The sequence below is a fragment of the Phyllopteryx taeniolatus genome, chromosome 1 (assembly GCF_024500385.1).
Source record: "Phyllopteryx taeniolatus isolate TA_2022b chromosome 1, UOR_Ptae_1.2, whole genome shotgun sequence".
Taxonomy (NCBI): Eukaryota; Metazoa; Chordata; class Actinopteri; order Syngnathiformes; family Syngnathidae; genus Phyllopteryx; species Phyllopteryx taeniolatus.
The window spans coordinates 9639766-9661647 of record NC_084502.1 but is presented as its reverse complement, the minus strand read 5'-3'; the positions used below and the strand labels follow the sequence as shown (position 1 = coordinate 9661647).

At 39.9% G+C, this 21882-nt stretch overlaps 1 protein-coding gene across 5 annotated transcripts in view; it reads left to right on the top strand.

Moving 5' to 3' along the window:
• nphp4 (nephronophthisis 4) overlaps positions 1-21882 on the top strand; it is a 174769-nt gene that overhangs the window by 93324 nt on the left and 59563 nt on the right. For 4 of the 5 annotated variants that reach the window (XR_009787986.1, XM_061769312.1, XM_061769311.1 and 1 more), the window contains exons 13-16: positions 1886-2077; positions 3830-3987; positions 9320-9511; positions 14534-14721. Coding sequence is in view for 4 of the 5 variants with exons in the window: in XM_061769312.1 (XP_061625296.1) it covers positions 1886-2077; positions 3830-3987; positions 9320-9511; positions 14534-14721 (730 nt within the window). In the remaining variant the exon portion in view is untranslated. The remainder of the gene's footprint in view (positions 1-1885; positions 2078-3829; positions 3988-9319; positions 9512-14533; positions 14722-21882) is intronic. The other variant, XM_061769313.1, reaches the window with a different exon arrangement.

Here is a 21882-nt window from a genome sequence, read left to right as displayed (position 1 = left end):
ACGCCTCTGAAATCTTGCCAAAATCTTCTTTGACATTGTTAGTGTTGAAAGAAAGTTTTGTAATTAGCCGGGAGCAGTACAGATGATGGGTAACATCTATCCGTCCATTTTCTGTACCGCTTATCCTCATTAGGGTGAGCTGACAGCTGACTTTTGGAAGTCTCTTGCGTCCTTGACTTGTCACCAGTCAATTGCAGGTCACATATAAACACAAAACAGTCACCCTAATGAAATTTAAAAAATAATAATAATTGTCTATTAACTTGCATGTTTTTGGAATGTGGGAGGCAGCTCGAGTAGCTGGAAAAAACCCACTCAAGCATGGGGAGAACATGCAATGTCTACACAAGAAGGCTGGAACCTGGATTTGAACCCACGACCTCTATACTGTGAGAGAAAAGTGCTCAGTACTTGACCGCTGTGCTGCCTTATGGTTAACGTGTAGACAAATAAAAATACAAACAGTAAAGTTGCGGCACGGTGGAAGCCTGATTTGTCCTGTTGCCTAACAACCAGAAGATTGTGGGTTCGAATCTCCGGCCTTTTTGTGTGGCATTTGCACGTCCCTGTGTTTTTGTGGGTTGTTTCCAAAAACATGCGTGCTCGGTTTGTTGAAAACTCTGAATTTGAGTAAATGTGTTTGTGAAGTGTTGTCTGTCATCATGTACAGTATCAGTCAAGTGATTGGTGTTTGTAATATACGTTCAACAAGACCTTTCAAATAATTTAAGAGGAGATATTTACTGAATTTTTCACTCATGAGCTAACAGAACAAAGGCAAAATTTTCTTGAAGGAACATTAATTTCTTGGGGTGTGAAATTGTTGTAATTTGTATTTTTTAATACGCTTTAAATTCTTAAATATATATGCTGAAAACAATTTGTGTTTTGTGTCACTCAATGCACACGCTGGTCTCCAAATTATTAATACTAATTGTTGGATTTATAAGATGCTGCTCTCTTAATAACATCACATGCATTTCCAAATCAGTGCTTGTATGTTCAACAGATCAATGAGATGCTAAATGTCTTTTTCGCCACTCAATATGGGGCAATGCTCTCCCGGGAAGCCATTTGTTTGAACCCTATCAGATTCCATATTGCTTTATAGTCGAGCAAAGTCAAATAAAAGAAGCATTCAGGTTGTTTTCACCCCAGCAACATTGTTCTTTTCCACCATAACAGGATACGCTGTACTGTGCTTCAACAATATCTTAAACACTGTTGTCCCAACAAAGTGATACAACTACTGCACAGTGAATTCCTGTCTAATTCTAAAGGTCTTAATTCTGATCACTTATTAGCGATGAGGAAAGTCATTGGACAGTCATTTGCGATAGTTTCCATGTACGTTTAATTTAAATTTAGTTTTAGGACAACTCAGGTTACATTGCACAATTAGGCAGTCAAGTATCTCTAAATGGTTATAATCTGGATCTTTTACTTTAATGATGGTTGTGTGATAGTGACTCTTTCTCAGCTTTTGTCAAGGAAACTCGATGCCTACTGCAGATATTTTACGTCAAAGATGATGCGGTCTTAAGGACACGTTATGTTGTTTAGGCAAAATGGTTGGATGAGATTTTAAGTGGAACGAGGAGAGTAAGTAAATTAGTGGAGACTCATGCGTTTTCTGGCGACATTTTTTTTTCAGTCAAGCCTAACACCACCTGTTCATGCCACAAGTTGAGGCTATTTTGGGGTTTTAATTTCATCTTACTGAATCCGTTGCCTTGAGTTCTGCATTAACATTATTTGTAATGTTTTACATTGCTGTTGTCATCCAAGATTGAAGTACAAGCTAGACCACGTTATTCGTAACACAATCACAAGGTATAAAACCAGCATAACATGATAATAACTATTCACCTGTGTTTTCCTTCAGCTCTCTCTGTCTCAGCTGACAGCTACTTCATGCTACCCACCCATCAGCCACTCCAGCTCAGGGTTACCGTGGCAACAGTCGTTTCCTTCTCTTCTCCATTCTTCCCTAACGGCGCCAGCCCAACAGCCATCACATGTCGCAATATCTCCTTCCCTGTGCGCTCACAGACGCACAAAAAACAAACACGCTGAGGTAAATACACATAAACAGAGCGCACACCAACGCTGTGTGTGCAAAACACACAGCATGCTGCGTAATCATTTTAATAAAAGTATACACTGGCAGTCAGTCACTGAGTTCAAATATGCATCTTTACAGTGCTCCACTTGTACTGAATAAACATGCAAAACTAAACTTTAGCCCCAAACCATTCTTTGCCTATGGAAATACTGAAGATGCTATGTGCAGCAGATTTCACCTTTCATCTTTTTTTTTTTTTTTCTGCGTTTTTGAGATACATTTCTGTATTACCTCTCATCTGTCAAAGTTTTGAGCCTTTTTCTGTAAATCATGACACCGGGTCATGCATTAAACAATTTGTCTTGAAACTACTTACACCCAGAGGTGGGTAGAGTAGCCAAATATTGTACTCCAGTAAGACTACTGTTAGTAAAAAGTAGTCATCCAAATATTTACTTGAGTGAAAGTAAGAAAGTACTCAATGAAAAAAAAACTACTCAACTAAAGAGTAATTTGTGTGTAACTTCTGATTATTATTATTATTATTTTTTAGATGAGCATGAACATCAATTAAAAAAATAATAATATATGGGAGTCGGCATACACCTGCCACCATTTACATTTTTAACTGCCAAAAAACCAACAACACATGCATTGGGCCCTACAAGAACATGATTTGCTTTAGTCACTTAAATGACATCATGAAGAAGCTGTTTGCTCACCAGACTTAGTGATTTTGTGTGTGTGTGCTAATTTTGCCACATCCACTGCCAAAACAACAGCAAAAACATCTGCAACTTACCGCAAGGTATTTTCTCAAGTTAGAAATGGGCTGAAATATCCAAGTTTGGGTATAACAAGCTGCTGTTTTTTGATCTGTAAACACACTTGCGCGGCTGTTTTTATTTCCCAAAATGAGTCATTTTTATTGGCTCGCGAAGGCTACATGCATGGTCAGGCCTTGTGTCATCTGATTGGTGAATTGGAGTCAAACGACATTATCGTTCACGTTTGCTTGGCGCAACATGCACCCTATGCGGAAACCGAAGATGGATTCTAAAAAAAGATGTGCACGCATGAATGGATAAATAAAAGTAGCGAACGGCATGTCAATCATTGTAACGGAGTAAAAGTATCGATCCTTCGTCACATAAATCCTCAGGTAAAACTAAAAAGTACAGTGCATTTAAAGTACTCTGACAAGTACAGTTTATCGAAAATTTTACTTGCGTAAATGAAACGGAGTAAATGTAGTGCGTTACTACCCACCTCCGCTTACACCAAACACATGATAATGGTAAAATATGCGTGAATGTTGCTAAGTGGGTATAGCTGCTAACCAGCTTTATGGACCTGAGGAGTATCATCACTGCAGCCAGGGGAACACAGAAATGAAGACATCAGCTAGATTGGTCTGTGTTTAATTACTGAATAATTTCTAGAAATGAAGCAAGGCTAACCTGCTCCCCCAATTTTAGGTATGTGCAGCACAGTATCAGCACTTTGCCTCTGAAAGCTGCCTTGTCTCTGCTTAATTGGACCATGTTCACCCACAGGCATTAGGCATCTAGACCCAGCGGACACTACATTAGGTACAGCTGCACGACCTAATGAGATTCAATATAGAGTTGTATCAAAATGTGCACGTTGCAAACAAAATGGTGATGCTTAGTTGTGACACTGTCAGATTTAATTTAACGTTTCCACTCTTGTAGTAGAATTTTCTCACACTGATCTGCATCATTACACAACTCTTCTATTTAGCCCCACCCAGCTGTCAGCAGTATCGCACACCTTGAGATGGACCATCATCCAGTAAGGGATGGGACACATTCACCTAACCACGAAGAAGACCAACTTCAGGAGCTCCCGTTCATGCCCGTCCATGCACCTGTCATCACTGTGGGCGTGACTGCACCAAGGTGTGTAATCAAATAAAACAAATGAAAACAATCATAATCAATAAAATGATGATGTCTAAATTCACATGTAGATAATTATATATCATTTAAAGTCTGCATAGCAACCACACAAGCGCATGCAATAATTTACAAACATACAGCAATAATTTACCAACATACAGTATAAATGCAAGATATATGGACCCCTGCTATTCGTAGGGAATAGGGACCGGATGGCGAATAGTGGAAATCCACGAATAAATTGACACCCATTATGATTGTGTTGAAATTATTTTTTCTTTTAACCCCAAAAATTATTGAATAAGCGTAGATGCACTGCCAATAAGCGTCTTCGGGGTTAGTCCTTTTAAAAAAAAATATATATATATATTTTTTTTTTAATTTAATTTTGTATTTTTAATTGATTACAAATTGGCAGCTAAGTCAGCGTAACCCAGGTGACTTTAGGCAGGTTGCGAAGTAGATTGAACTTGTCAATAACCAATCACAAGGCGCACATAGACAACCATTCACTCTCACAACCACACCTCTAGACAATTAAGGACAATTCAGAAGTGTGAAGTCATTTGGTAATATGGAAGAAAGCCAGAGTAACCACAGAGTACCCACAGAAAACCCATGTAAGCAACAAGCAATCTCCAACCTTAGCTTAGATTCAAATCTGGGAGCTCTCAACTCTGCGGCAGATGTGGTAACCACTACCTCACCGTGGTGCCCCAACCCCTAATTGACACATACAATTATGCATAACAACCACTTGAATCTGATTCAATCAAGACCTAGCAACACATAAAATTATGCATTACAACCACTTGAATCTGATTCAATCAAGACCTAGGCAAATAGAAAACCCATCATCCGTGTTTTGTATTAATTGTTGCCAATTGATCCTAAAATGTGTTATGTTTGTAATCATCTGTGTGCCTTTTGTAGTAAATTACCCCTTAGTGCAGGGGTGTCAAACTCCTTTTTGTCACGGGCCACATCATATGCATGACTTCCCTCGGAGGGCAGCTATGACTGTGAACCCTGTTTTGGGAAATCTTTTTCTGACATGAACTTTCCAACAAAACACATATAAATGAAAGATTACCTCATATACTGTAATTACATACAGTGTATGGAACACATTGATGAATAAACAGTTTTGAAATCAGAAGCCTATAAAAACATGTTTTTCAACGATTACATTTTTTTTCAAAGGGGGATTGGTCACCAAAAAAAATGCTTGCAAATATCTCATTGGTATTACACCAGAACACAATGAGCAATTTAGATTTGCTTTCGCGGGCCACATAAAATGATGTGGTGGGCCAGATCTGGCCCCCGGGCCACCAGTTTGACACCTGTGCCTTAGTGCTACATACACCCATATATTGCCTTTTTTAAAATGTGTTTCATGCTTATACGTTTACTCCTCCTCTCTGTCCCTGACCACATTTTGTAAAGGCTCCTTATCAAAAGGGGCACTGGGTGGACTGCCAGTCACAAGACAGATAGTGTCTGGCTTACATTGCTTTCTGTCAGTGCTACAGGCTGATAGGACAGTGGTGACTAAGCACTAGCACATGCGCGCACACACGTTTTGGCTGGCTGAGCTTTAAAAAGTACGAATGGAAGTAGGACATACACACCACATCAGTTTATCATCTTTATATGTTGTATTACCAATATACATATATATTTTTTACAACCCCAATTCCAATGAAGTTCGGAGGTTCTGTTAAACATAAATAAAAACAGAATACAATTATTTGCAAATCATGTTCAAACTATATTTAATTGAAGACACTACAAATACAAGATATTTAATGTTCAAACTGATAAACTTTATTGTTTTTAGCAAATAATCATCAACTTATAATGTTATGGCTGCAACACGTTCCACAAAAGCTGGGACAGGTGGCAAAAAAGACTGAGAAAGTTGAGGAATGTTCATCAAACATCTGTTTGTAAGATCCCACAGGTGAACAGGCTAATTGGGAACAGGTGGGTTCCATGATTGGGTATAAAAGGAGCTTGTATCTGAATCTTGTTCTTTCAGTCGCAACCCATAGGTCATAACCATAGGTGAGGGTTGGAACATTGATCAACCAGTAAATCGAGAGTTTCGCCTTTCAGCTCAGCCTTTACCAAGACAGACCGATACAGAGTTTGCATCACTGCAGACACTGCACTGATCTGCTTCTCAATCTCCCGTGCCATTCTTCCCCCACTCGTGAACAAGACCCTGAGATTCTTCAACGCCTCCACTTGGGGCAGGATGTCTTCCTCAACTGCGAGAGGGGACTCCACCCTTTTCTGACCGAGGACCATGGGCTCAGATTTGGTGGTGCTAATTTTCCTCCCAACCGCTTCACAGTCGAACCGCTCCAGATCGCAGCTTGATGAAGCCATCAGAACCACATCATCTGCAAAAAGCAGAGATGCAATGCTGAGGTCACCAAAGCCCCTCTATGCCTTGGGTGCGCCTAGAAATTCTGTCCATAAAGGTAATGAAAAGAATCGGTGACAAAGGGCAGCCTTGGCCACATTGCTTCTCCTGATTCTGAGATTCGACCTCCAGACAGACCGTCCTCTCCAGAACGCCTGAACAGACCTTACCAGAGAGGCTGAGGAGTGTGATGCCCTTGTAGTTGGAACACATCCTACGGCCCCCCTTCATAAAAAGGGGGACCAGCACCCCGGTCTACCAATCCAGAGGCACTGTCCCCAATGTCCATGCGATGTTGCAGAGGTGTTTCAACCAGGACAGCCCCACCACATCGAGGAACTCCGGGCAGATATCATCCATCTGTGACCTTAACGTCAGAGATAGGAGAACCCACTTCAGAGTCCCTAGACTCTGCTTCCTTGTAGGAAGGCATGTTGGTGGAATTGAGGAGGTCATTGAAGTATTTGGCCCACCGACTCACAACCTCCCCACTATACACAGTGTTGATGGCGCACTGCTTCCCCTCTCCTGAGACGCCGGATGGTGGACCATAATTTCTTCGAAGCCAGTCAGAAGTCGTTCTCCATGGCCTCACTGAACTCTTCTCATGCCAAACCCGTAGAAAACCAACACAAGCTTGGGGAGAACATGCAAACTTCACACAGGAAGGCTGGAGCCGAGAGTCCAACCCCGAAAAAGACATGCTAGCCAGTCGGCCACTGTGCTGCGGCATAATTTTTGTTGTTGTTGATTTTCTTGCCTTTGTTCATTAGAGATTATTAGAGATTAAAATTACAGAAACCTGAAAATGAATGAATATGACCTTGTTGAAGTGGAAACTTCTGTCATGGTAAATTTAAGTAAAAACATTAGCGCAAAAATTAGGAGGTACACATAAGACTTCAGCTCAGTAAGCATCTAAAAATTTAACTCCACAAGTCTATTTGGCGTTTTTGTTGGATTTTTTTGATGTTTTACTGAGGCCATGACAGAACAGTACCAGTGATGTCAAAGGGGTGAAATAGGAGGAATTGGAAATAGACGTGTGACCCTGGTACATGTCTCTGCCCTAGCTGCTCTGTACAATATTGTAGTAATATACACCGCAAAGTGTATATTGAGTATAAATAAGAGTTTAAATGAAAAAAAAAGAATGACTGGGTGGCAGACGTATGATATTGAAGCCACATCAGAGAGAGAGAAAAAACAACACCTCACCTCACTGTTGTCACCATAATTAGTTTGATTAGTTTGAGCAAGGCTTCGTCCTGTTGCACCGTGGGGATCATCTGTTTTCCAACTGGGCGCAGACAAAGTTTTTATGATAAGCCCAAACATTATCCAAAGCATTAGCATTCATCGTTGTCATTGTGTGCTCACATTTTAGCCCGCCATCTGTGTACCGTATTGGGTGTCACTGTTGACAGTAGAAGTTATGAATGTGTAGCATATACGGGTTAAATGAAAATTGAATTAATTTAGGAGAAAAGAATGAGCTGGAAGCGACGCCTGCGTTACTTCCGGTTTAGCGTAATTTTAAATTACAGCGTTATAAATCAAGCTATTTTATCTCGTAAAAGGGGCACCACGTCACTTTCTATGTGGATGAAATTTAGGGAAAGTGATGAGAAACCTTTTTATCAGTCTCGTAATCTGAAGGCTGCTACACTTTCTGAAATTTTGATAAGAGTTCTAGACGGCCAGAGGTTTCCTTCCTCGAACCCAAACACACAGAACAATGCACGTGGTGAATTTTATGAAAAATGTAATGAGATCTAACATGGGGAATCTAAAGGGAAACATAGGAAAAAAAAAAACACGAAACAAACAAAGGACAGACGAACATTGGCAAAATAAAACTGACTTGTGATGTGAGGTTGGGAGTGAGCATGGGATGACAATGCGTATTGTTGGAATTCCTTTAAAACCCAAATATGCACTAATCTGTACTTTAGTAGACCGCAATGTTTACGTGTGTTGACCAATTCAGGCAGGCGGGTCAACCTTCCGGGGGTTGGCAAGAGCGCTCATGAGGGATGGTTTGAAGAAAAAGAAAGGAAAGAGAAAACGATGCACTTCAAGTGCAGGTTGGGGCAGTGCTTGTCATGGTCTCACCAGCGACTTTAGCAGCATTGGGGTTTTGCCTTTACTATGTTGCACACGTCACCTGATCTTTAATATTGCACATTCAATTAATACTTTTTATACTGTATATACCATAGTTTTATTTAGCTTTTTATATTGACATTATTTGCTCTGTCTTTGTAGCACCGCGGGCCCTTGAGTACCGTAATTTCAACCCTCTGTATGTGTTACGCATGTTGAAGAATTGACAATAAAAGCTCCTTGACCTACCTCCTAGTAACTGGTCAGTCGGGGTTCCAAGCAGCCCAAGCTTACGAGCCATGTGTGTGTGACATCTGAGCAAATTTGGCGTTGCCACGTCATTGTATTGAGGATACGCAGCTAGAAATAAACATCGATGCCAACGTACCCTGTTGCTATCCCTTAGCTCTGGACGCTGTGGTATAACTCCAATGTCTCCACTGAGCTGCAGCAGTCTATTTTCTTTCTGACCTCAGTGTCCATCTTGAATAAAATGTGTTTCAATGTTAGTGTGTCTTGTTCCGACTGATGTTTTCAATGGGGTCGGAGTTTGAAGAGAACCAAGAATCGGGCCAAACTGAAGCGAGGAGAGCTGAGCAGTGGAGGGGCAATATGCTACTGCAAATCATCAGACTGATATCAGTGCAGCAGACAGTAAACATACAGTATTTGTAAGATCCTTTATAACAACATATACTGCAGGTTTTCTGTTACACAAAAACTTTGGTCACCTGTGCTTGTCTCATTCTCACGTTGAAACCTTCTCAGTCTAATGTAATGCTTCACCTCCAGTTTGTCCACAGTCAGTTCCAGGAGCTCACTGGCCCACCTCTACTCTGCTGGCTTCCCCAACATTGTGGACTTGAAAGGCCAGGTGGCAGACGTCTTAGACCCCACAGAGCCAGTGCCCTTTGATCTGCACCGTGAAGAAATAGATCCTCTGCAAGAGAATCTTTTGGTTTTCCAGTTCCTAGCATTTACAAGGTAAAGTGTACAGTCCCATCATTATAAATATTATTTATAACAGCGTATTGTGTACTGCGGACATGCTATTTTATTTTGTTCAGGATATTTACAAGTTACACGTTAGTTTAATCACTATAAAATAGTCAATGTTTTGTCACATTAACACCATCATCAGTATCACAGGAGATAATGTGATTGTAATAATGTGATTGTGTAAAGGTTTGTCGGTTCCTGAGTGAGACCTACTGAACTGACATACTTTGTTCGATCATCTAACCAGAAGTGTTTTTTAAAAAAAAATTGTGATATTGCCCATGTCTCAAGGGAAGGACAACTTCATCACACTTTTTACTTTTACTTTTTTATGGCAAATTTTGAAGGGGCCGACAGATTAATTGGCCAGCCGAGTTTATCGGCCGATGTTGTTATTATTACTGTTTTTTTTTCTTTTTGTACATTACAATAAAAGACAGAGATAATGCAATTCAAACAAACAACATTACAAAACAATAAACAATCAGCATAACAAATGCACACACAAAAAAATTGGCTCCCGTTTCAGTTATACTCTCTCTATACGTCTTATATTTCAAATGCAACTCTTTCTAAGAAGACGTTTTGACATTTGAGAAAGGCGGCTCTGGTTTTTCAGTCATCACTCATGGCAAATAAAATAATTGAGTAGAAGAAATGGGATTTACCATTTAAAGGGCATCATGTGTAATGTTTTGCCAGTAACTTCACTTATTTCGTTGCTATATTTATGGCTTAAATCTAAAGATTAAAAATCTACAGATAAATTCATCCGTTCATGCTTTTTTAAAATGTACTGGAACATTCCTTTCTGTTGTGAAATTAAACAAATATTAAAGAACAATGTATTGTAAAACAGTCAAATGTTCTGCCTCTAATTCATGTTTTTGTTTTTGTTTTATAAGCAATAAGGGGACAATAGTTTATATTCATTTGATATTTCTTAAATTAGTCAGCCGATTAATTGGTTATTAGAATTTTTTTCTGCCAAATATTGTAATCGGCATCGGCCTCAAAAAATACTTTTTTTAGATTGGGCCTTAAAATTTTGACACTTGACAACATGACATATTTGTAATATTCCAACTGTAACGTCTTTAACTTCCAAGTTTTGTCTTGTAACATAAATCCTGTAACTGTGATGTTTTTTAAATTCATAATTTTACTAATACTTCATAGTATTATTGAGTCACTGGCGATTTAAAGGAGAGTACTTAGAGATTAATTAGTGTGCATTTATTCAATAAAAAGACAAAAACTAAATGAAACAGCTTAATGAAAACCTGATGAGGATTTTCTTTATTGGATACCTCTATAGTTTGAAAATACAGTAGAGAAAATATTTAATTTTTCATACTTCTGTCCATGCATTTTTCAGTTGCATTCAAGGGGGAAAAAAAATCTGCCGGCTGCCGAGTTTCTCTTTTTCTCCGCCTCCCCTGCTGAGCTGCGGCCAAGATACAGACGCACTCAGGCGTTAAGTTCTGTCAGTCATCCTCTACTCACACGTCAGCTGTTTGCTCATACACCGCATCCACACATATGCTCACAATTCTCGCAAAAACACATTTCCTGTCAGCCCAGCCTCTGTCAGCAAGCCGTCACAAAGGCCCGGAGCCGGCGCCCTCTCGGTGACAGTGGAAGATGCGTGCTGAACACACCACGAGCACTACTCTGGCCTTCTCTCTTATTGTGCGCAATGTCAGCAGTTTAATAAGCCCATTCTTTGTTGTTGTTCATCATGCCGCCATGACATTCCATACATTAGCGCTTATAACACATGAGCCTTGTTTTCAGTTAAATGTACAGTGGGTACGGAAAGTGTTCATACCCCCTTAAATTTTTCACTTTGTTATACTACAGCCATTTGTTAAAATCATTTAAGTTAATTTTTGTCATTAATGTACACACAGCACCCCATATTGACAGAAAAAAAACCCAATTCAACTGAAGTTGGGACATAAATAAAAACAGAATACAATGATTTGAAAATTGTGTTCAACCTATATTTAATTGAATACACCACAAAGAGAATATATTAATGTTCAAACTGATAAACTTTATTGTTTTTTAGCAAATAATAATTAACCTAGAATTTTATGGCTGCAACATGTTCCAAAAAAGCTAGGATAGGTGGCAAAAACGACAGAAAAAGTTGAGGAATGCTCATCAAACACCTGTTTGGAACATCCCACAGGTGAACAGGCTAATTGGGAACAGGTGGGTGCCACGATTGGGTATAAAAGGAGCTTCTCTGAATTGCTCAGTCATTCACAAGCAAAGATGGGGCGAGCTTCACCTCTTTGTGAACAAGTGCGTGAGAAAATAGTCGAACAGTTTAAGGACAATGTTCCTCAACATACAATTGCAAGGAATTTAGGGATTTCATCATTTACGGTCCATAATATCATCAAAAGGTTCAGAGAATCTGGAGAAATCACTGCATGTAAGCGGCAAGACCGAAAACCAACATTGAATGCCCGTGACCTTCGATCCCTCAGGCGGCACTGCATCAAAAGACGACATCAATGTGTAAAGGATATCACCACATGGGCTCAGGAACACTTCAGAAAACCAATTTCAGTAAATACAGTTCGGTGCTACATCTGTAAGTGCAATTTGAAACCTCTACTATGCAAAGCAAAAGCCATTTATCAACAACACCCACAAACGCCGCTGGCTTCTCTGGGTCCGAGCTCTTCTGAGATGGACTGATGCAAAGTGGAAAAGTGTTCTGTGGTCCGACGAGTCCGCATTTCAAATTGTTTTTGGAAATTGTGGACGTCGTGTCCTCCGGGCCAAAGAGGAAAAGAACCATCCGGGCTGTTATGGACGCAAAGTTCAAAAGACAGCATCTGTGATGGTATGGGGCTGTGTTAGTGCCAATGGCGTGGGTAACTTACAGATCTGTGAAGGCACCATTAATGCTGAAAGGTACATACAGGTTTGGGAGAAACATATGCTGCCATCCAAGCAACGTCTTTTTCATGGATGCCCCTGCTTATTTCAGCAAGACAATGCCAAACCAAATTCTGCACATGTTACAACAGCGTGGCTTCGTAGTAAAATAGTGCGGGTACTAGACTGGCCTGCCAGCAGTACAGACCTGTCTCCCATTGAAAATGTGTGGCGCATTATGAAGCGTAAAATACGACAACAGAGACCCGGACTGTTGAACAGCTGAAGCTGTACATCAAGCAAGAATGGGAAAGAATTCCACCTACAAAACTTCAACAATTAGTGTCCTCAGTTCCCAAACGTTTATTGAATGTTGTTAAAAGAAAAGGTGATATAACACGGTGGTAAACATGGGACTGTCCCAGCTTTTTTGGAATGTGTTGAAGCCATAAAGTTAATAAATATTTGCTAAAAACAATAAAGTTGATCAGTTAGAACATTAAATATCTTGTCTTTGTAGTGTATTCAATTAAATATAGGTTGAACATGATTTGCAAATCATTGTATTCTGTTTTTATTTATGTTTAACACAACATCCCAACTTCATTGGAATTGGGGTTGTAGAACATTCACATTAAAGGTATTTACATTTGTACAGAGCTAGCACGGGCACTATGACATGTTGCTGAAATTAGTCAATTTCTAATGTAATAGTTCCTAACTGAACATATGATTTACATATGAACTTTTTGGGCGGTTTTCTCTCACTGTTGCTGTTTTTTTGGCCCCTTTCTCTATGTAGATCTCCTCTCGAGTAGTGATGTTTTGGGGCTGTCGCTGGGCAACACAGACTTTCAACTCCCTCCAAAGATTTTCTATGGACCTCGAGACTGGCTAGGCCACTCCAGGACCTTGAAATGCTTCTTACGAAGCCACTCCTTTGTTGCCCGGGAGGTGTGTTTGGGATCATTGTCATGCTGAAAGACCCAGCCACGTTTCATCTTCAATGCCCTTGCTGATGGAAGGAGGTTTTTACTCAAAATCTCACGATACATGGCCCCATTCATTCTTTCCTTCACACGGATCAGTCGTCCTGGCCCCTTTGCAGAAAAACATCCCCAAAGCATGATGTTTCCACCCCCATGCTTCACAGTAGGTAGGGTGTTCTTTGGATGCAACTCGGCATTCTTTCTCCTCCAAACACAACAAGATGAGTTTTTACCAAAAAGTTCTATTTTGGTTTCATTAGACTATATTCATTCCATATTCCCAATCCTCTTCTGGATTATCCAAATACTCTCTAGCAAACTTCAGACGGGCCTGGACATGTACTGGCTTAAGCAGGGGGGCACGTCTGGCACTGCAGGATTTGAGTCCCAGGCGGCGTAGTGTGTTACTGATTGGTAGCCTTTGTTACTTTGGTCCCAGCTCTCTGCAGGTCATTCCCATGTGCTTATGGGATTTTTGCTCACCGTTCTTGTGATCATTTTGATGCCACGGAGTGGGCTCTTGCGTGGAGCCCCAGATCGAGGGAGACTATCAGTGGTTTTATATGTCTTCCATTTTCAAATAATTGCTCCCACAGTTGATTTCGTCACACCAACCTGCTTACCTATTTCAGATTCAGTCTTCCCAGCCTTGTGCAGGTCTACAATTTTGTTTCTGGTGTGCTTTGACAGCTCTTTGGTCTTGGCCACAGTGGAGTTTGGAGTGTGACTGTTTGAGTCTTTTATACTGATAACGAGTTCAAACAGGTGCCATTAATACAGGTAACGAGTGGAGGACAGAGGAGCTTCTTAAAGAAGTTACAGCTCTGTGCGAGCCAGAAATCTTGCTTGTTTGTAGGTGACCAAATACTTATTTTCCAACATAATTTGCTAATAAATTCTTTAAAAATCAGTTTTTCTGGATTTTTTTTTTCTCATTTTGTCTCTCATAGGTGAGGTATACCCATGATAAAAAATACAGGCCTCTCTCATCTTTTTAAGTGGGAGAACTTGCCAAATTGGTGGCTGACTAAATAGTTTTTTTGCCCCACTGTATGTATTTCAGTCTCTTTCTTGTGATGTCCACTTTGTTGCGCTCATTGATATTGTTACTTTTTATCAGAATGCCAGTGGTGGGGATCGGTCCTGAATATCCTCTCAACATCTACTTCACCTTCCAGTTCTACCGTTTTCCACCTGTCACATCGCAGCAACTTCGACTACTGAACAGTGACAGGGTGAAGCAGAAAGCAAGCGAGCTGCTTCCTTGTGTTCTAAGCTCCATCAACAATGACGGCACTCTCAACTCGGGTAATGATTCACCTTTTGATTTTCTCATGGATGGTGTTGCCTTCTCTTGGAGTCTTTAGTTTGTTCAAAAATGCATTGTTTGTAGATTTCGTTCAGTTCAACACTATGTCGAATCAGGGGCAGTGAGAAATAAGAATCATATACATTGGTAAAATTTAAAGTTAGCTAAGAACTGATAACAAAAAAAACAAGACAAGGTAAAACAAAACAAAATACACATCTTCAATGCACACAAAATTGCTAAAAACAAATGCCCACTTATCTCATAGAAATTTGCCAGTCATGTTGTTGGCAACAGTTTATGCTGTGACACTTACATGCAGACTCCCCATAACTTGAAACAACCAGCCCTCCTCCCCGAGCTCGGCCTGTCGCATGTCACCGAACTAGGCGCTGCCTCTTAAGGGCACCTATCTAAGACAAATGCTACATTACAGAAAGTATTTTCTATACATTTAATTATTGCAATTGTTTTCTGTTAAAATATGGTCATGTCATGGTCATTAAAGTGTGTTTTAATAAGTTGAATATACACACACACACACACACACAACGGCTGAAATAAGTATTTAACACGTCACAATTCTTCTCACTAAATATATTTCCAAAAGTGCTATTGACATGGAATTTTCACCAGATGTTGGGAACAACCCAGGTAATCCATACCTACAAAGAAAGTAGAGCAAATAAGATCAGACAATAAGTTATGTGTAATAGTGTGAAAGGACACAAGGAAAAAGTATTGAATACGCCAACTGGTATTTATTTAATACTTTGTACAAAAGCCTTTCTTTGCAATGACAAGACGCCTCCTGTATGGAGAAACTAGTCGCTTGCATTGCTCTGGTGTGATTTTGGCCCATTCCTCCAACCAAGCAGTTTTCAAATCTTGAAGGTTCCGTGGGCTTCTTTTACGGACCTTGAGTTTCAGTTCTTTCAATAGATTTTTGATTGGATTCAAGTCAGGTGATTCTAGCAAGTCTGGGCCATTCTAGCAGCTTTATTTTATTTCTTTGACACCAATTGAGTGTTTTCTTGGCAGTATGTTTTGGATCATTATCCTGCTAAAATGTCCACCTTCGTTTCATTTTCATCATTCTCGAAGATGGCAGCAGATTTTGCTCAATAATGTCTCAGTACATTTCCACATTCACTCTTCCTTCAATAATGTTAAGTTTACCAGTATCATTTGTTGAAAAGCAGCCCCACACCATCAAGATCCCACCTCCGAACTTCACTGTTGGTATGGAGTTTTTAGGGTGATGTGCAGTGCCATTTATCCTCCAAACGTGGTGTGCATTGTGGCATCTAAATAGTTAAATTTTGCTCTCATCAGACCAGACTATATTATCCCAGTATTTTTTTTGTTGTTTTTTTTTTTTTTTTTTTTTTTTGTCGTGCTCGGCTGTTAGGTCAAGCAGAATGGAAAATCTGTATCCCTTTTATGCTGGAGCAGTTTTACAGTCACAGTGGAGTTTTTAAGGTTCCGCTGTGGTTTCTTAGTATTATAATTGAGGTTTATTGAGAATCAGACTTGATCAGTCGAACAGAACAAAGTTTCTAGAGGGGAGAGAGAAACAAACACAAAAGACAAAGCACTAATTGTAAACAGGATGAGAGAAGTAAATCATTACATTATCTAAAACAATGAAACATTAAATATGAGTGTTGCATGGGGCTGTAGTGCTACACCCTGTGAGGAAAGGACAGAATAAGATAGAACAGGACAAGGACAGGAGAAAAAGCATGCAGGACAAGGAGGACCCCACCCAATCAATCGAGGGGCGGGATCAGGCCCAGGGGTCCACCTAAGAGCAGCCCGGTGGACGGGACACGTCCCACACAGAGGGACCCAGGGCGGTACGCCGGCCCCAGCGAGGCGCGCCGACAATGGCCACATAGTGGGAGCCGCAGGGACCCAATGGCTCACACGCATGCACGCTCGCATGCATGCACACACACACTCACTCTTGAAGCTCAATATAATGATTTGGGGTGGGGTTCGTTTTTTTTCATGGCCTAAAACACCCAGTACTGTACAAAGTTATTGTAAATATAAAAAAGCTTGAAAATGAAATGAATGAATACAGTTTTTTAACTTCATCCAAACTTACCGGGTACCTGGTGTGCTTGGTCATGGTGACCGTGTTAATGTACAGTACTCATCGTAGGCGAGTCGCTTTCATAAGCCACGAGGAATTAGTGTGTTTCCTAGTTCCAAATCCGTTGCCACAGACAAATTGCACTAAAAATAGCATGTTCCACATTTCAGAGACTTGTTTTTGTATTATTTAGTTAACACCGCTGCCATGCCCTTCTCTCTCTGCGCAATGCTTTATGCACAAAATACAATAGCTAACCATCATCACCATGGCCACAACGTCCATGCCCCACATTCAACATGGCCGCCACGGAAGGCACGTCTTTTGGAATTGGATCTAGTCATATTGTATATCTGTGACCCGGAAATATGTCAATCCCATTCTCTGCCTACATTGCGCCACAACTGTGTCCAGTTCGGGAATTAACAGACTTTGTCAACGGCAGTTTAGGTGACAAATTGAAACTTTTTTTGGACACGTTGTTCGGTCCTGACGGTCCGTTTATCTGTTATGTCAGGGGTCCCTTATATCTAGGTTCCACTGTATATGGATTTTTACCTAATGCTGACGGGTCTGGAGCGCATCCCCTGTGATGAACAGGAATTCACTATTTGTCTCATACTATTGCAAAGCATTAATAGCAACAAAAATCTGAGAAAAGTAGACACTTTAAATAACACAAAACACATTTTGGATGGGGACAAAAGGTCAAGATGGATTTAAAAAAAAAAAAAAAAAAAAACATCAAAACTGCGTGTCTTATGTGGGCATAGCCTTGGATGTAGCAAGTATTGTGTGTGCAAGCTGCATTGTGATTTATTTCACACCTCTCCATATCGGGGTTGTCCAATCATTTTGTACAAACTGCGTTCCGCGATGCTCCACGATGTTCTCTGATGCCACTTCCTTTTCAATCAGCCAAGCGGCCACTGACTGATGTCTATTTATGTCGCAACTAATGAAATGGAAGAGATATTACAACTACTGACAGAGCGTGATATTGAACACACAAACTTTACCCGCCTTACCCCACAGGCCTTCTTATACAGAGACTCTGGATTGGCACTGTCAATATTTCCCGCTGCAAACTACGCTATACTACCCAGTGTACTTTCACACAGATCCTTCCTTATACTGTACAGTATTCTCTCTCTCTGAGAGCATTTACTCCAATTTACTTACAAAGGCTGAACTGAAGCGACCCTTTTACTTTTGAAAGATTAAGAGTTAAAGGGTATGATTTAGCAGTTAGTTCGTTTATTGCTTCTCTAGATTTTACATACAGTTCTTTCAAATATCGGCACCTGTCACATCTTTCCCTTGCTCAAATGAAAACAAAGTACAATCACAGCAGAGGAGATGAAATCAACTGGAATTTGTAACTACTAAAGACGTCAGCCAAACCTAAACAATAATGCCAGGAAGGGGATGATACTGTCCTTCTAGCTGAGTAATATCTTGAAGGTGAAATGCCCGAAAAGTTGTGTACTTTTGGTGAAAATGATTTCCATCTTTGAGGTTCGAACTGTCATCGTATGTGTCATCATTTTACCCGGTCACTCCTCACTAGACCAAGTATTTTACTTGTTGATGTTGGTGCGTTTGAGTCTATCGGTATTTAACAAGAAGCAGAACTGAGTGAAGATATGGACTGCTACGTAAGCTTCTCAGCTAGCTTCTCAGGTTAGACTCCGGAACAAAATATTCCAGATGTAATTGATTTACATTGGAAATTTGATCAAATTAAATTACACTAGCAAACAAAGAAGAACCAATGTTCTGTGACAAACATTGTGGTCAAACTTCAAGCGTCGACTGTAATATAAATAAGATCGATGGAGCATGAAAACAGTGAGTACAGAACCCATTGGTCAATTTGTTCTGCTATTTCTAAAAAGTACAAATGAAGTGACTCCAACATTTGTATTATAAAAAAAACATACAAACGCACGAAAAAAAATCTATCAATCAAAGAATAAATCAATGTGTGCAAAATGTGCTGATTAGAGTAGTCCGCAAAGGTTCTAACAAGTCAACTGAACTGTGCCTGTTCGTTGAAGACATTTCACCTTTAATCCAAAAGGTTTCTTCTGTTCATAATTTTTGGTGTGGAGTTCCTCTCTCTGAAATGTCTTCAACAAACAATAACAGTCCAGTTGCCTTGATTTAACCTTTGCGGGTTACCATCACCTGGATGACTGACTGCAGATCTACAGGAAGTGCCCCAAATTGCATTAAGGCGGATATCATGTGCATGAATTGCAAACCTTACCTCCAACGCTGACGAGCATCCTTCTGTCACAAAGCATTACAGTGATCGATTTTAACAAAACAAGCCTGCTCAACTGTATCTAACATCACTATTTTCACTCGTTACCCTCTAAAAAATATCCATCCATCCATTTTCCGTACCGCTTATCCAGACTTTTAAAATAGGCAACTGTTACGCTGTCCGGCTGCTGCAGAACGAGGATCTATACAGCGGCTGAAATAAGTATTTAACATGTCACCATTTTTCTCACTAAATATACTTCCAAAGGTGCTATTGACCTGAACATTTCACCAGATGTTGGGAACAGCCCAAGTAATTCATACATACAAAGTAAGTAGAACAAATAAGTTCAGTTAAATTAAGTTGTGTGTAAAAATGTGAAAGGACATGAAGAAAGTGAGGTGCAAAAAGGCATGAAAAGCCAAGACGACACCTAAAATCTATCAATAATCAAACAGCAATCAAGCCCCATGTCAGTACAAAAGAATATCAACTGGTACAGTTCTAATTGATGGCCTACAAAAAGCTCTCATTGCCAAGGTGTGAGTCAAGACACATCTCATGATGGATAAGAGCAGAGAGCTGTCTCAGGAACATCTCAAACTAATTGTTGCAAAATATAACGATGCCATTGGTTACAGGCGCATATCTAAGCTTCTGAATGTTCCAGTGAGCACAGTTGGGGCCATAATACATAAGTGGAAAGCCAATCATACCACCATAAATGTGCCTCGATCAGGTGCTCCTCGCAAGATTTCTAGCAGTGGAGTGCAACGAATAATCAGAAGAGTTGTCCAAGAGCCAAGAACCACCTGTGGAGAGCTTCAAAAATACCTGGAATTAGCAGGTACTGTTGTCACAAGGAAAACAGTGAGTAATGTACTCCGCTGCCATGGTCTGTATGCACGCTCATCACGCAAGACCCCATTGCTGAAAAAAAAAACATCTCAAAGCTTGTTTGAAGTTTGCTGAACAACATTTGGACAAGCCAGTTAAATACTGGGAGAATATAGTCTGGTCGTATGAGAGCAACATTTAACTCTTTGGATGTCATAAAGCAAAGCAAATTTATTTGTATAGCGCATTTCATACACAAGGTAACTTAATGTGCTTTACATGATTAAAAGCATTTAACTAATTCCCTGCCAATGCCGTCTAAAGACATCAATGGCGTATATTTAACGGGAATGGGTGGGGGAGGGTCTTGTGCAGTTTATGTCTGATTGTCGAGCCTCTGGATAATGAGAGGGCAACAATGCACCTTGAACCGGTCACCAACCAATCGCAGACTTAAAATCAGAAGCCTATAAAACATTTTTCAACTAGTACATTTCTTTTCAAAGGGGGGTTGGTAAGACAAAATGCTTGCAATAGCTCAACGTTATTGCAATAGAACACAATTACCAGTTTTGATTTGCTTTCGCAGGCCACATAAAATGATGTGGCGGGCCAGATCTGCTTTGTAAAGATGTCTGCGCTCCCAAAAAATGCCGAAATTGTCAATGAAACTCACGGTTATTGCAGTACACACTTCTTTGAGCCACTTATTTAATTGACTGAGCCTAGAGAAACATTAATCTCCTAATCGTACAAGTTGGAGAGGTGCACTTATAAAAACCTCAACATCCAAACATTAGGCACACCTTGTTTGGAGGAGAAATGGCACTGCACATCACCCTAAAAACTCCATACCAACAGTGAAGTTCGGAGGTGGGATCTTGATGGTGTGGGGCTGCTTTTCAACAAATGGTACTGGTAAACTTCACATTATTGAAGGAAGGATGAATGGGCAGATGTACCGAGTCATTTATGAGAAAAATCTGCTGCCATCTACAAGGATGATGAAAATGAAACGAGGGTAGACATTTCAGTAGGATAATGATCCAAAACATACTGCCAAGGAAACTCTCCATTGGTTTCAAAGAAAAAAAATATAGCTGCTAGAATGGCCCAGCCAATCACCGACTTGAATCCAATTGAAAATCTATGGAAAGAACTGAAACTCAAGTTCCAAAAAAGAAGTCCACAGAACCTTCAATATTTGAAGACTGCTTGTGTGGAGGAATGGGTATTAAATAAACACCAGTCGGCGTGTTGAATACTTTTTCCCCATGTCATTTCACATGATTACACACAACTTAATTTCTGATCTTTTTTGTTCTACTTTCTTTGTATGTACGGCTTACTTGGGTTGTTCCCAACATCTGGTGAAATGTTCATGTCAATAGCACTTTGGAAATATATTTAATGAGAAAAATGGTGCCGTGTTAAATACTTATTTTAGCCGCTGTATATATCACAACACTTCTTAGACATTTTGAGCATTTAAGAGTGTTAATATATTTGTTCTGAAGTTATTTCCACCACTTTAAATTGGTCAATATTATATATTGTGTAAAAATAACAGACGAAGTCGGGACAGACCAGTAGTATCGATTTTTGAAAAAATATGAACTTGACCCTATTTGGACATGGACATGGATATGTAGATTATTCCTGTATTTGCTATGCCGATCTGCACCAGAATGTATTAGTTTATGTAAGCCTGCAAACAGACAAATAGAAAGTAGCATTAATAAACCAAATAGCAAAGAAAACGTACATACAGGTACACTGAATAATACACTCAATGTACCTAATTACATAAAACACCCAAATTAATGTGGCGACAGCCTGTTTCATCTGTTGAATCACATATGATGACTTTTCTTGAATTTAATCCAAAAGTATAAAAATTTTTGTTTCAAATGAAATTTCACAGTAAACTGTTTTTGTTGTTTCCTTTCT